At 41.6% G+C, this 12785-nt stretch overlaps 1 protein-coding gene across 2 annotated transcripts; it reads left to right on the forward strand.

Annotated features, from left to right (window-relative positions):
* Window positions 1-379: 379 nt before the first annotated feature.
* Window positions 380-12135, forward strand: mfsd8 (major facilitator superfamily domain containing 8). Of its 2 annotated transcripts, none has more exons than XM_036146462.1 (12): window positions 380-865; window positions 974-1056; window positions 4056-4099; window positions 4421-4661; window positions 4744-4857; window positions 5752-5896; window positions 7459-7517; window positions 8864-8972; window positions 10715-10849; window positions 10949-11052; window positions 11146-11372; window positions 11457-12135. In XM_036146462.1, exons 1-12 carry the CDS (start codon window positions 810-812, stop codon window positions 11661-11663), a joined length of 1524 nt encoding a protein of 507 aa, XP_036002355.1. In that variant the 5' UTR covers window positions 380-809; the 3' UTR covers window positions 11664-12135. The 2 variants fall into 2 exon arrangements, with proteins under 2 accessions (XP_036002355.1, XP_036002354.1); XM_036146461.1 differs by having other exon boundaries at window positions 381-865; window positions 971-1056.
* The last annotated feature ends 650 nt before the right edge of the window (window positions 12136-12785 follow it).

Raw genomic sequence — 12785 nt, forward strand, 5'->3', positions numbered from 1 at the left:
ACCCAGGAGATGGGGTTGATCTCCCACCACGTCTAGCCGCCACTTTAATGTGACTTTTTGAGCAACTGCAATCTAAATAAATGCATATATTTACAACTGTTGTGTTGATTTGTGCTTCGCGCTAGTCTCAGTAAAATAACCAATGTCTCCTTCAATGTGTTTGCAGTTAAATGTTCACTTTTGACGCCGACACACCTTTCAGAAGCAGCGCTGTTTGTGTTCATGCGCTCACGTGACAGCGCGGCGTCAAGTTCACCGGTTTTCGGCGGAAATGACCTAACGCGAAGCACTGTCGACTTCAAAATAAAAACAGGAAGTTGTTCATTCTGGCAAAAATACAAAATAGAAACATCAGGAAAGCTATTATAGTTATTATCTTACATACGTAACGGTTTATGTAGGTTATAGATGCCAATTCGGAAACAAATTGAACCTGGTTTGTGAAGCGTTTATTATTTTGAAATACGTAACCGGAAATTGGTTTATGTTTTCTTAAATACACGCTAACATGACTTTCCTGGTGTCATAGTCCAATTCTGGCAGGTTTTCTGTTACGTACTGCTTTTTATGGACTCAAACATCGGTCAGAAATGCCTCTTTTTTAAAAATATTATGACTAATATTAGCCGGGCTAATTAATGCCTCCTGCTGAAGTGTTATTTTTGAGGGGCTAAAGTTATCTGCAAAGTGGAGCTAGCTTCCAGGAGCTTTACGGAAGAGCCTCTGCGGGCAGGCTAGTTCACTGACCCTCGCCTACATGGCGACTTGGACGCCGTCATAACTTTCTGCGGGTCACTTGATCGGCTAAAATGTCACATATTGACTCGGACGAGACCGCTCCGCTGCTCCGGGACGATGCAAGCAGGTGAGCACGGAGATCAGGGGGCATCTCTTCCCTGACAGGAAGCTGCGAAACACTCAATAGAGTCGTGATTTTAAACCATAAATCCCTGTTGTTGTTGTCTGTTAGCAGTGAAGACTCCCAGGATGAGGACTACGGGAGCCGGTGGAGGTCCATCCGGGTCATGTACTTCACTATGTTCCTCAGCAGTGTAGGTGAGGAGGACTCCCGTCACTTTTGGCCCCTTTCCCCCCTGATAAATAGACACACTTGGTCTGCTGAGTTCAACAAGATGACTGAGGTGAATACAGGTGACAAATCTGCTGGAAGTGGTAAAGAAAGTCGCCAGGCTGAAAGGGCTTTGGAGATTATGGGATGGAAAAATGAGCATAAACAAGTAGGAATGGATATTTCCCAGTACTGTACAGGTGGAGCTAAAGGAGTTATAAAATAATTAAAAGGATTTCAAAGGATTTAAAAAGTGAAACTCATCCATACACTAATACAGTTCAAGTATTCAGCTTTCTTGTTTTAGATGATTATGATTTATAGCTGATTAAAACATAAATTGAGATAATCAGACTGCTCCGTACCAGAGACCCTCAGCTCACCTGCACTGTTGCGACGGTCCCTCTCATCTTCCTCTTCACAAAACTCGGAGGTTCAGTCCAGCCCAGTTTGCTATCCTGTCAAGCAAAGTGCTACCACAGTTATTAAAGCTGGTGTTTATACTTGGGCAGTGGAGCAGGTGCAACATTTAATGCAAATTGTAACGAAAAGAGGACTTTGGACATCTGAGCAGCAGTCCTGTCCTTGTTCTCCTCAGCCCTCTTCTGGCCTTGTCTCCAGCTCAGGAGCAGCTTAACAGAAAGAAAGCAACAACTGTAGCCCACGTAGTGGATGAATCTCTGTGGGATGGCTCTTAAAACTCAGACTCCAGCTGCAGTTGACGTCTTGCACATCTCCCTCCAAACTACTTGAAAGGGCTTTTACTTCACACTCCTGCACAGGGGAGCAGTTATCCATGATGCTTGTGCACATTTATTCATTAAACTTTTCCCTTCCTCTAACTTTCCGAATTATACGCCTGGATACGTCACCGTGTGAGCAGCCAGCATCCTGTCCTCATGTGGCTTGCCCTGCTTGTTGTGGGTATCTGGGTGATTGTCTGCTGGATGTCAGCTGAGCAGCCTTCCTCTTTCTCGTTTAGGCCATAACGCTGTTAATGCAGCGATTCCTGCAAAAAGGTGGCAGACTAAACGCTGAGTGCATACACTCCACAACATGGTGGAGCTGCATATCAGGGGGGAAAAAACATGTAATCGTGATGCTAGAGCTTAATGTTGCAATGACTGTCGGCTCCATTTAACCCACGTTTTCCTGGCTCTTCTGTCCTGCTTCATTTAAATGCCACAATACATTATTTACATGCTGGTTTTGCATGCGTGGCTCTGGACATAGAATATCCTTCCTAAGGCGGCGTCCAAGCAGTACACTGCGATGTTGCACTCTTTGATACTGAGATGAGGATTGCTGCTTCCTTGATAGTGCAGCTTTGGTACGTGGAGATATTTTTCTCGAGACAGTTGTGTGTTTTTATTGGTTTTATGTAATATTTCCACATTCCTGAAAAACTGGTTGTTGAGTTTCCGGCAGCTGGAAGTCCTTTTCATTCAAACTGCCAGAGATAAACACTTGAAATGTATCTGTGGTTGTAAAATAAATCGGTGTGGGTTTTAATTCTTGAATTGAATTGTCGAAACAAAGTTTCTGATTAGATAAAAAAACTGAGATCCATATAAAGTGAAATTAGAGTTTTAAACCTGTGAGGTGGCCAAAATGCTGAATGTTTATTGTGGAAACAAAAAAGTGCATCTTATCCAGGTGTGTTACTTTTTAAAAGATTATTTACACTCATTATCTAGGATGTCATTCATTTATTTTTCCACAAAAAATGATGTTTGACCAAATTAATGTATCTCCAAACTACAAGGGAATTAAATGTAATGGGGGAGGGGGGGGGGGAGAATTCAATTAAAAATACCATAAATATGAATAAAAGAATGTAAATGTGAAAGTACACAACATCTTGATCTGGCTCAGTTTAAATCAAAAGTGACTCACTTGAGTCCTTCGATTAAAACCAGTTTAACCAGAAACAACAGAGCCTCAGTTTATCACATGTGTCATTCAGGTTGGTCCAGTTAAAGAAAACGACATGCTGCCGGTGTTCAATCCTTGTACAGATGTGCTGGTATACCTTTTAAACCTTTAATGACAACAGAAAATGTAGCATTTGCAACCCCAGGCTTCCATATTTCCTGAAAATGAACTCAGAAAATGAATGTTTGTATTTTTAGTTTCAGGGTTCAGACACGGGCTTGAAAATTTGGAAATGTGTTTTTTAAGGTTTTCTGGTTTCTTGTCAATAGGGGGCGCTAGAGAACCGCCCCCATCAAAATTGTGTGGGAAAAAATGTAGGCATAAAAAAAATGTAAGCATAAATTGCGTATAAAAAATCATTATTATATTTGCTCTCATGAAATGTGTATTTCTATTCCATTTTGGGTTTTTTTAGGTTATTTTTTGTCTAAAGTTCATATTTTAATAATAATATGGTTTAATATTATTTTAATATATATTTTTAACACTGTCAGGCCCCAGACGCATGAATGTCTTGTGATTTCATTGCTGGTTTCTAATCGGTTATTAATGAGGATCCTCAGGCCACAGCTCTCCACACCCGTGGCCAATCAGTGCCGGTCATTCTTCGTCCAATCAGATCAATTCATCATGCCTGTCATTAAAAGTTTCACCAAACTTAAATAGGGTCAGTCGAACATAAGGAAGCAGTAGGAAGCGTCAGAGAGCAACAAAGACCGGAGAGAATGGGCGCTAAGAAGGAACATTTAGTCATTTATTTACAGAATGCAAATTTCACGAGGCTTTCGCTGGAGGAAAAATAGCGGATAAAGGAACCTAGACTGACCAGACCTGAAAATCCAGCAGTAGGCAAGTGATTATTTTATAACACAAAATCAAAGCACATTACATTATCTGGTTCCTTTTTTTTTTTTTAAATTAAACTCAAAAAAGGTGCATCAAAGTGCTCCAAATTTCCATTCTTCACTGAGAGAATCAACTTTTGCTGCTTTGTACTCGCCTCTAGTGGTTCTTCAAAGCAAAACCTTCTCTGTTTCATGTCTCCTCCCAGGTTTCACCATCGTCATCACATCACTATGGCCCTACCTGGAAAAGGTACGCATCACTTCTCAGTTTTTGGTAGAGTTGGGAGAGATGTTTGGTGCGAAAAAAACAATCTGGGCTGCTTTCATAAATCAAAGACAGGAAGTGAGGAGAGAATCAGTTCTGGACGAACGGTTCTTCAGCCTCATCGTTTAGCCAGATAAGCCTTTTTTTTACAAATAGTAAACAGGTGTGCAAAGCAAGATTGGTTACTTTCAGCGAGGAGACCACATTCCAGTATAGATTTAAAGGAAATCTGAAGATGAAAAATGTTTTTCCTCTGACATTTATAAATGAGTCTCTGCTCTGGACCTGGGGCCTTTTGTGTTGCAGGTGGACAGCAGCGCGGACGCCAGCTTCCTGGGCTGGATGGTTGCCGCCTACAGTCTGGGCCAGATGGTGGCGTCGCCTCTGTTCGGCCTGTGGTCTAACCGCCGGCCCTACAGGGAGCCGCTGGTGTGCTCCATCTCCATCAACCTGGCGGCCAATATCTACTACGCCTACGCGTACCTGCCGAGGAGCAACAACAAGTACCACATGCTCATGTCCAGAGTGTTGGTCGGCTTCGGAGCAGGTGACGAGTCGTGGCGATTGAATCCACAGCCGGCTCTGCTCCGCGTCGTCCGCCGTAACGCCGGGTTTTTGTTCCCCCGCAGGTAACGTTGCAGTGGCGCGGTCCTATATCGCCGGAGCCACATCTCTGAAGGAAAGGACCGGAGCCATGGCGAACATGAGCGCCAGTCAGGCTCTGGGCTTTATCCTCGGACCAGGTGCTGCACAGGGGAGGTGGGGGGGTGCCTCACTGCAAAAACGGAACTAAAAATAAGTAATATTTTCTTGAAATGAGTGCATCTGTTCTTGATTTGAGCAGGTAAATAAGATAATCTGCCAATGGAATTAGACTTTTGCACTTGCAATTCATCTCCATCATCTTATTTCAAGTGCAGCATATCTAATATTTTTATTTTAGGGGTGAAAACACTAATTCCATTGGCAGATAATCTTATTTACCTGCTCAAATCTAGGACAAAAACACTAATTTTAAGAACATTTTTTTTTATTTTTAGATCCGTTTTTGCAGTGCCGGTGTTCTGTCAGGTCAGCATACCCCGTCAGACCAGCTTACCCGTAGTCTTTTGCATGCACGAACATGGTTGCACATGCGTAAGACTGCACAAAGTTGCGAACACTTGGAGAAGCCGTCAGTTCGCTGACCCCACTTTTCTGAGATATTTAAATGTAAAAATTGTCAGCTGAATTAATTTTATATAGTTATACAGTAGAGTTGGTTTTGTACTGTGAGTTATCTCTAATAAACCAGATAAGTTCCATTGGCATTTGGGTATTTATTTTAAACCATATGGCAATAAACTTTGGTTGCACAGATGCATCAGTTTTCAGATCAACATAAGGTTAACCGTTGTGTGACAGTCTGACAGGGTAGCTGCTACGTCAGGGTGTCAAGTAACTACAACTGTTTGTTTATCATATCACGCATAAATAAAGTAATCTAGTAAACTTTGTCTAATTTCTGCTAAAGGTAGCGCATGCGTATTGACTATGGGTATGTTGGTCTGACGGGGTATGCTGATCTGACAGAACACCGGCGGGGTGAATAACTCTGGAGGAGAACGACGGTTCACGTCTGTATTTGTGTGTCTCAGCTCTGCAGGCGGGCCTGTCCTTCATCGGGGAAACCGGCGTCACGGTGAAATTCCTGGAGCTGCAGCTCAACATGTACACCACGCCGGCGCTGCTGGCTGCAGCGTGTGGCATCGTCAACATCCTGCTGGTTCTGCTGGTGCTCAGGTCAGCGCACCATTACACAACAGCCCCGCTTCATTCAGTGTGTGTGTGTGTGTGTGGCTATTTCACAATCTGAGCGCAAGAAAATTCAGATTACATCACCGTTTGCTCCAGCGGAGCGTTCAGAGCTCCATGGACTTTGCTCCACCTGTGTGAGCTTATGTGGAGCGTCGCGTTCCTTCGGTTCAGCTTTTATGGAGAGGTACACAAGGTTTCCTGGTCTGATTTTTAGTAGTCACGTTATTGCTGAAACTTAGTCAGTGACACCAAAATATGATCAAAATAAGATTCATGTAAACAAATGGAATAAATCAAGTAATCCATCAATCATTAGAAACGATGGGAACGAAAGAAAAGACTAGCTATGCGCTCCATCAGGAGCGACGGAACAGGAGAACAATTAATGTGAGAACTATAGACAAAGATGTGAGAAATCTTCCCTCTTATCTGTTTGCATTGAGGGAAAAATCCATAAAATGTGTTTTACTCTAGTCTGTCTGTCAAAGTGTCTCTTTAAATATCTAATCTTTTATTTCTTCAATGCCAATTATATTGCCAGTCAGAAGTTTACATACACTCATGTCTGACCCCTCTCTTTGGCCCAGCCATTAATGATCCCTAGTTAGTTTAAATTAGATGGTTTTCTGGCAGTGAACTGTCATCTCATCTGTAAAGATTGCGTACATTACTTTCCAGGCAAAGGCAGTGATCCTGTAACGTTAAAATGTGTAGTCCCTCACGGCAACTCTGGCTCACGTTCGCTCATTTTGGACACGTGAAACTGCCTCATTTTTTAAACGAGGCCCCTGCTCTTTTAAGCATAGTGCATAACTTCTGGATATTTGAGGTCTGGGCTCTCCTAAAGCCTAATGTTGGACTGCTTTATCTAATCTATTACACAGTTTGAATTCGGATCATTATCCTATTTGAACGCTCAGCCGAGTCCAAGTTTCAACCATCAGATCCTTGCTTCCCTCGGAGGGAGCACAACTGGAAGCAGCAGGAGCACAACTGTCCACAGTGAAGCAAGTTTAAAGAAGAAGCCAAGACTGGGAGGATATATCCCGGAAATTTACAGCTGCTCATAGGCTGTTTGGCCTCAGAGATGATGTTTAGAGGGAGTCGATGTGGACTTTCCAAAAACATTGTACCAGTTGACGCCCATCAGAACCGGTCTTGAAATGGATAAAGCAGGATAGCATTACGCTTTTGGAGAGCTGTAACCTGAGCTATGCTGAAACTTTGTTCAAAGATCAGATCGGATCTGTGACAGGAGACCATCCAACCAGTTTAAACAAACTTCTACCAGTTCTGCAGCAGAATGAGAACCTGGTTATCTGCAGAGAGTGGAGGAGGTCCAGCTGGCTAAGGGACCTTTAGCTAAACATCAGTGGGGAAGTAGTATTGACATTTGTGGTCATAGGTGTATATTAACCTCGTGACACAATTATGAGTTTGAAGCAAACCCGTTTTAGTGTTCGCCCCTCTTCATTTATACAAGGTGTAGGCTTGTTGTTCATCATCTATAATCTCACATTTGTATTTCTCATATTTGTCGCCATCAGAGAACATCACGTGGATGAAGACGGAAACCACGTCAGATCTATCAACTACACCTCCGAGGGTATGGATCGTCTGTGGTTTCTGTTGTTTATCTCGTTGTTTTTGGCTTTTAGCATTTGGGTGGATGGGTGGAAAGGGATCTACGGGAAAAAAAGTGGTTTGACAGAATAAAACAAGTAGATATTCAGGAATTGGATTGTTGCCTTGAGCATTGGAGAAATAAAATTATGAATATTTTCAAAACTGGCAGCTCTTTAAAAGGAGGAAAACATGTCGACTTTATTTTTAGCCTTTTCCCAACTATGGTAAAAAAAAAAAATAGGTGTTTGGGGGGAAAAAGTAACTTTGTTGAACAGAAAAAGCTGACTTTCTAAAAATATGTTTATCAAAAAGTTGATAAATGTTTAAACATGATATTTCTAACAGAAGCAGTTTTCTTAATGCTGCATCATTATTTAATGAACTTTAAAATATTCTGGGATTTATTTGGTTATTTTATTGAGTTTGAATCAGATGTTTGTTTACTTTTAGATCAAACTTTTGTCTTGCGATGCATTTATGTTTTAAGCACATTTAAACAAAGTGCCTAAAATTAGTTTTTATTGTCACCTTTGTCCTCAGTTGCTACCAAAAATGCCATCATATTAAAACATTGTGTTGTAAGCAGGACTGGGCAATATATCGAGGTTTTAAAAATATCGTGATTTTTAAAAAGTGAATTATACTTTTCTGTATTGCAGCAGGTTATTTTTCAGCCGTTTCTCGTATTTATCTACAGCTGTTTGTTAAAAAATGGGCCTGTGAGATAAAGCGATGCTCCAGTTATCTGGAACAAACTTCCAGAAAAAGTGCTGATAGCCTGAATTCCTTTAAATCAAGATTAAAAACATATTTGTCTAGGCTTGCCTTTGACTGTCCTAGTTAAACTGTTTTACTGAAACGTCATTAGTTTAAGTTTGTAGTCCAGCTCATTAATATTTGCTTTTAGTTTCCATTTTCCCATGTATTATCTTTTTTATTTTTGCTACATTTTATTTCAACTTGCTTTTATTCTGTTTTTATTTTCCTATATTTTAATCATGTAAAACACTTTTGATTGTCTTTGTTCTGAAATGTGCTATAGAAATTTGGCTTGTCCTTTTTTATAATTTTTTTAAAAGAAAAACATATTGAAATAAATATCGTATATCGGCCTTCAGCCTAAAAATATCAAGGTATTAGTTTTGGTCCGTATCACCCAGCCCTAGTTGTAAGGGTTTAGAAGGGTCATTTAAGCTAAACACTTACTTAAAGGTCTGGACACAAAGTAATAAAGCTAAGACAAAAACAACAATCCGGATGAAATGTTTCTGGACTGCAGCTTCCTTTTGTTGTTAATAATTCAATATTCCCTTCTCCTTTGTCCAGAGAGAGTTGATATCCAGGATGAAGAGGTGGAAACGGTCGACCAGTGTGCCGTCTTGACCTCCAACATTTTGTTCTTCGTCGTCATGTTCATCTTCGCTGTGTTTGAGACGTGGGTATTGTCGTGGATGTCCTCCAGACGATGTAATAATTCGTGCTAAGACTTTCAAAAATTCTAAGTTCTTGGTAAGGCAGTCAAAGATATCCAACAGTGGTCAAAAAAGTGAGCAGAAGCAGCTTGGTCTCGGTCCAGTATGGTTTATTGCAATAATACAAGTCAACCACACATGAGATGTTCACCGGTCAACATCTGACAAAGTACAGAAAGTGGTCTGCTTATATACATTCCCTGGGTCTTGGGGGCTCCTCCCCGAGCCCCTCCTATTTATTACGTATTTTCAATTACTTTTCCACGGATATCTTTGTCATTTTATTACATATCAGTGGAAACTTCCCGAGGGTGCATATTTTTTTAAAAACGTGGTTACAAATCACTGCTCATTCCAAACATGGTCACCCATCACTACCCATTTCCGGTATGGGTACACGTCATTACCTCTTCCGAACATGAACCATGCATTTTCTGTGTACATTGCAGCCTTTTAGACCCTACATGTTCTGTTTACATTGCAAATGGCTTGCTCTTTGGTCCAGATGTCTTGTCCACTGCCCTGGTTTGTTTGCATTGACCCTCTACCTCTTATCTGGACTTGTAGCGTGACACACACACATTTTTTTCTTAGGTGAATGTTACAGCACACCTTTTAACCATTGTGATAAGAATGTATTTATTATAAGTAGGGCTGGGCAACGATTAAAATATTTAATCGCGATTAATCGCATAATTTGCCTGATTAATCGCGATTAATCGCATTGTATTTACAAACTCCAAGAATGAATTCAAAAGTAGTGTAAAGAGCACTTTTATTTTAATGTTCTGCTGCCATATGAACAAAATGTTGTAACATTTGTAGCACTTATCAGTAACACATATTTAGTGTAAAGCTCAACTTAAACATGTAAAACAAAAAATAGCAATAATAATAAATTAAAGCTTATTGCCACTGACAGGGAATTATCTTTATGAGGAAAAAATCTACCAAAAACAGGCAATTTCTGAGTTAACAGCAGGGAGCAGCATTACCATTTTATGTTCAATACCAAAGTTTAACTTGGCAGTGGTTACAACTAACTTGTTTCTGTCATATTCCATGCTGGAAGAACTTTAAACTGAAATGCTTGCTAACTCGATATGCTTGCGTTTATTTGACGTGAACAAGCGGTTTTTTGTTGTTGCTTTCTCGTGTGCATATAGTGAATGGCAGGGAAAAACAGGCAAAAACACATGGATACTTTGAAGTGAGAAGCGACTTCACCGACGGCGTCGATGCACACCCCGCTCCGCTCCGCACAAAACTTGTTCCGTTCGCCAACTCACCGCCTCGCCTAAGCAAATTCCTGCGGGAAACACCGCCTTCCGCATGTCGGCTTAGTTTTTTTCCGGCCAGCATCTTTCTTCCTCTGAATCCGAGGTTTGGCTGACAGCGAGGTTATTGGCGCATTATCGCCACCTACTGTTCTGATTCAAACCCCTACACCGCAGCAACAGACCTTCACAAAGTAAAAGCATGTGAGCAACATGCGTTAACGCGCGTTAAAGAAAATATCGCCGTTAATAGTCTAATGAGTTAACGCGAAATGAACGCGTTAACTTGCCCATCCCTAATTATAAGATATTAATCCACTACAATATTCATTGTGAGATATTAATCCACTACAGTATCTCACTGAAACGCCGCCGATGTTAAGTCTTAATCAGACAGTAAAGTCCATCCTGTGGTTATTTTTGTCTAGGATCGCCACCCCGCTGTCCATGGACATGTTCGCCTGGACGAGGAAAGAGGCCGTGCTCTACAACGGCATCATTATGGTCGGCATCGGCTTTCAGTCCATCCTGGTGTTTCTGGTGGTCAAAGTAGCCGCTTTGAGGTAAATACTTTGCGTCGGAGCAGGAGATTTATTGGATTTTTTTTTTTTTTTTTTTCTCCTGAATTTGGGTTATGAAGATGCTTCTTTATGTCCTTCCAGGTTTGGGGATCGCCCCGTGTTGCTTGCAGGCTTTTTCATCGTATTCTGTGGCTTCCTTATGCTGCTTCCCTGGGGAAATCACTTCCCTAAAATCCAGTGGGCAGGTAAGCTGCGAGAACAGCGAGGATTGGGTGAAATCTGGAGGACGAACATCTGGATTTGAGCGTTAAGTTTTCTTTTCTTTTCCCAAAACACAGACCTGAAGAACAACTCGTTAACCAGTCTGATGTCTTTGGGCCCGTCACCTGCCAATGGCACCTTGGAGCCTACAGGCTGCCCCTACGTGCAGACCTGGTGTCAGTACACGCCTGCTATTTACCTCGCTCAGTACATCACCTCAGACTTCCTCATCGGGGTGGGTTACCCAGCCTGTAACGTCATGTCCTACACGCTTTATTCCAAAGTCCTTGGACCAAAACCTCAGGTAAGCAGTTTAGGAGTGCTTTGGATCTGTGAAGGCAGTCGTGACGCCTTCAGTGAGCTCCAGGTGTGCTTTGGCGTTCCTCAGGGTGTCTACATGGGCTGGTTGACCGCCTCGGGGAGCGGGGCGCGAACGCTGGGCCCCGTCTTCGTCTCCAACGTCTACACCCACCTGGGACCTCGCTGGGCCTTCAGCCTCATCTGCGGCATGGTGATGGGGGCCATGATCCTCCTGGCCGCGGCCTACCGCCGATTCGTCGCCTTCTCTGTTCGACACGGAAGAGTCGTGGAGTAGCGGATCGCACCGTGGAGACCAGGAGCAGGAGATGACTCCTGGTTTATTTGTCCAGACAGTCCGCTAAGACAGAACCTCGTTGCTGCTTCTTGTTTTAATTGAGGGGACTGATCAATTACTAGTTTCGAACTCAGGGTTTTTAGTCCTAAAGTGATTTTGGTTGTTCCTCATGAAATGACCCGAGGCAGATCCACAGAGGGAGTCGTGGTTGCACCTGAATCTGCAGCCATCTTAATTTGTCTTTGTTTTTTGTTTTTTTGAGGGTGCACAAATTTGGTTTCTTGATTTCTATCAAGAATTTCCAGTGATGAACTGTGACAATAAATACTGATGTTGTTCTTTTGCTAATAATTTTAATAGCTTTACTCGTAGTTGTTTAAAACTATGGGAGCGTTGTCATTCCTAAATTAGTCAGAAACTGATATCTGGGGGTGTTTACAATAAAATGAACTGAATTATGCAATAATTTTTATCTTTTACTTTCTCTGTTTTTCTTCATTATAACTGCATCATTTTTTTTTTTTTTTTACATTTGATCCGAAAATTAATTGCATTAAGAACCCCCATCTATTAGGGGGAATTGAAATGGTATTGATATTGTTATATATATATATACAAGCTGTGAAAGAAACCTACTAAAATAGAAGGAATATAGTATGGGGGGGGGGGGGGTCTAACCTAAAGTTACTTTATATTTAAGTGTACGTTATTATGCTAAGTGGACATAATTAATCCAAAGGTTTTGCAGATTGACATTAAAACAAAACATTTTCTAGATAACACTCTGGGATTGCCTTAACTGTTTGGCTTTGATCCACCGACTGAAACGTTTTGTTGAAACTGACCTCTCGGTCTTCCTGTCTCATTCACTAAGGTCCGCCTTACCCAGTTCGTAAATTTGGCAGCAAAGGGGAAAAAAACAATTATCAGAGATAAACACTTGGAACATACATATATTTACAATTGGAATTCCAAGGTGAGACACGCACTTACAACTTTATCCTAAAGCCCCCATGTAGTAAAGCACCCTCCTGTGTCGGCTGCAAGCGCGTGTCTGAAGATGTTCTAGGAGTGTACCAAGATAAACATTGAAGAACAATATAAAGCTTTTAAACCATAAAC

The sequence above is a fragment of the Fundulus heteroclitus genome, chromosome 14 (assembly GCF_011125445.2).
Source record: "Fundulus heteroclitus isolate FHET01 chromosome 14, MU-UCD_Fhet_4.1, whole genome shotgun sequence".
NCBI lineage: Eukaryota > Metazoa > Chordata > Actinopteri > Cyprinodontiformes > Fundulidae > Fundulus > Fundulus heteroclitus.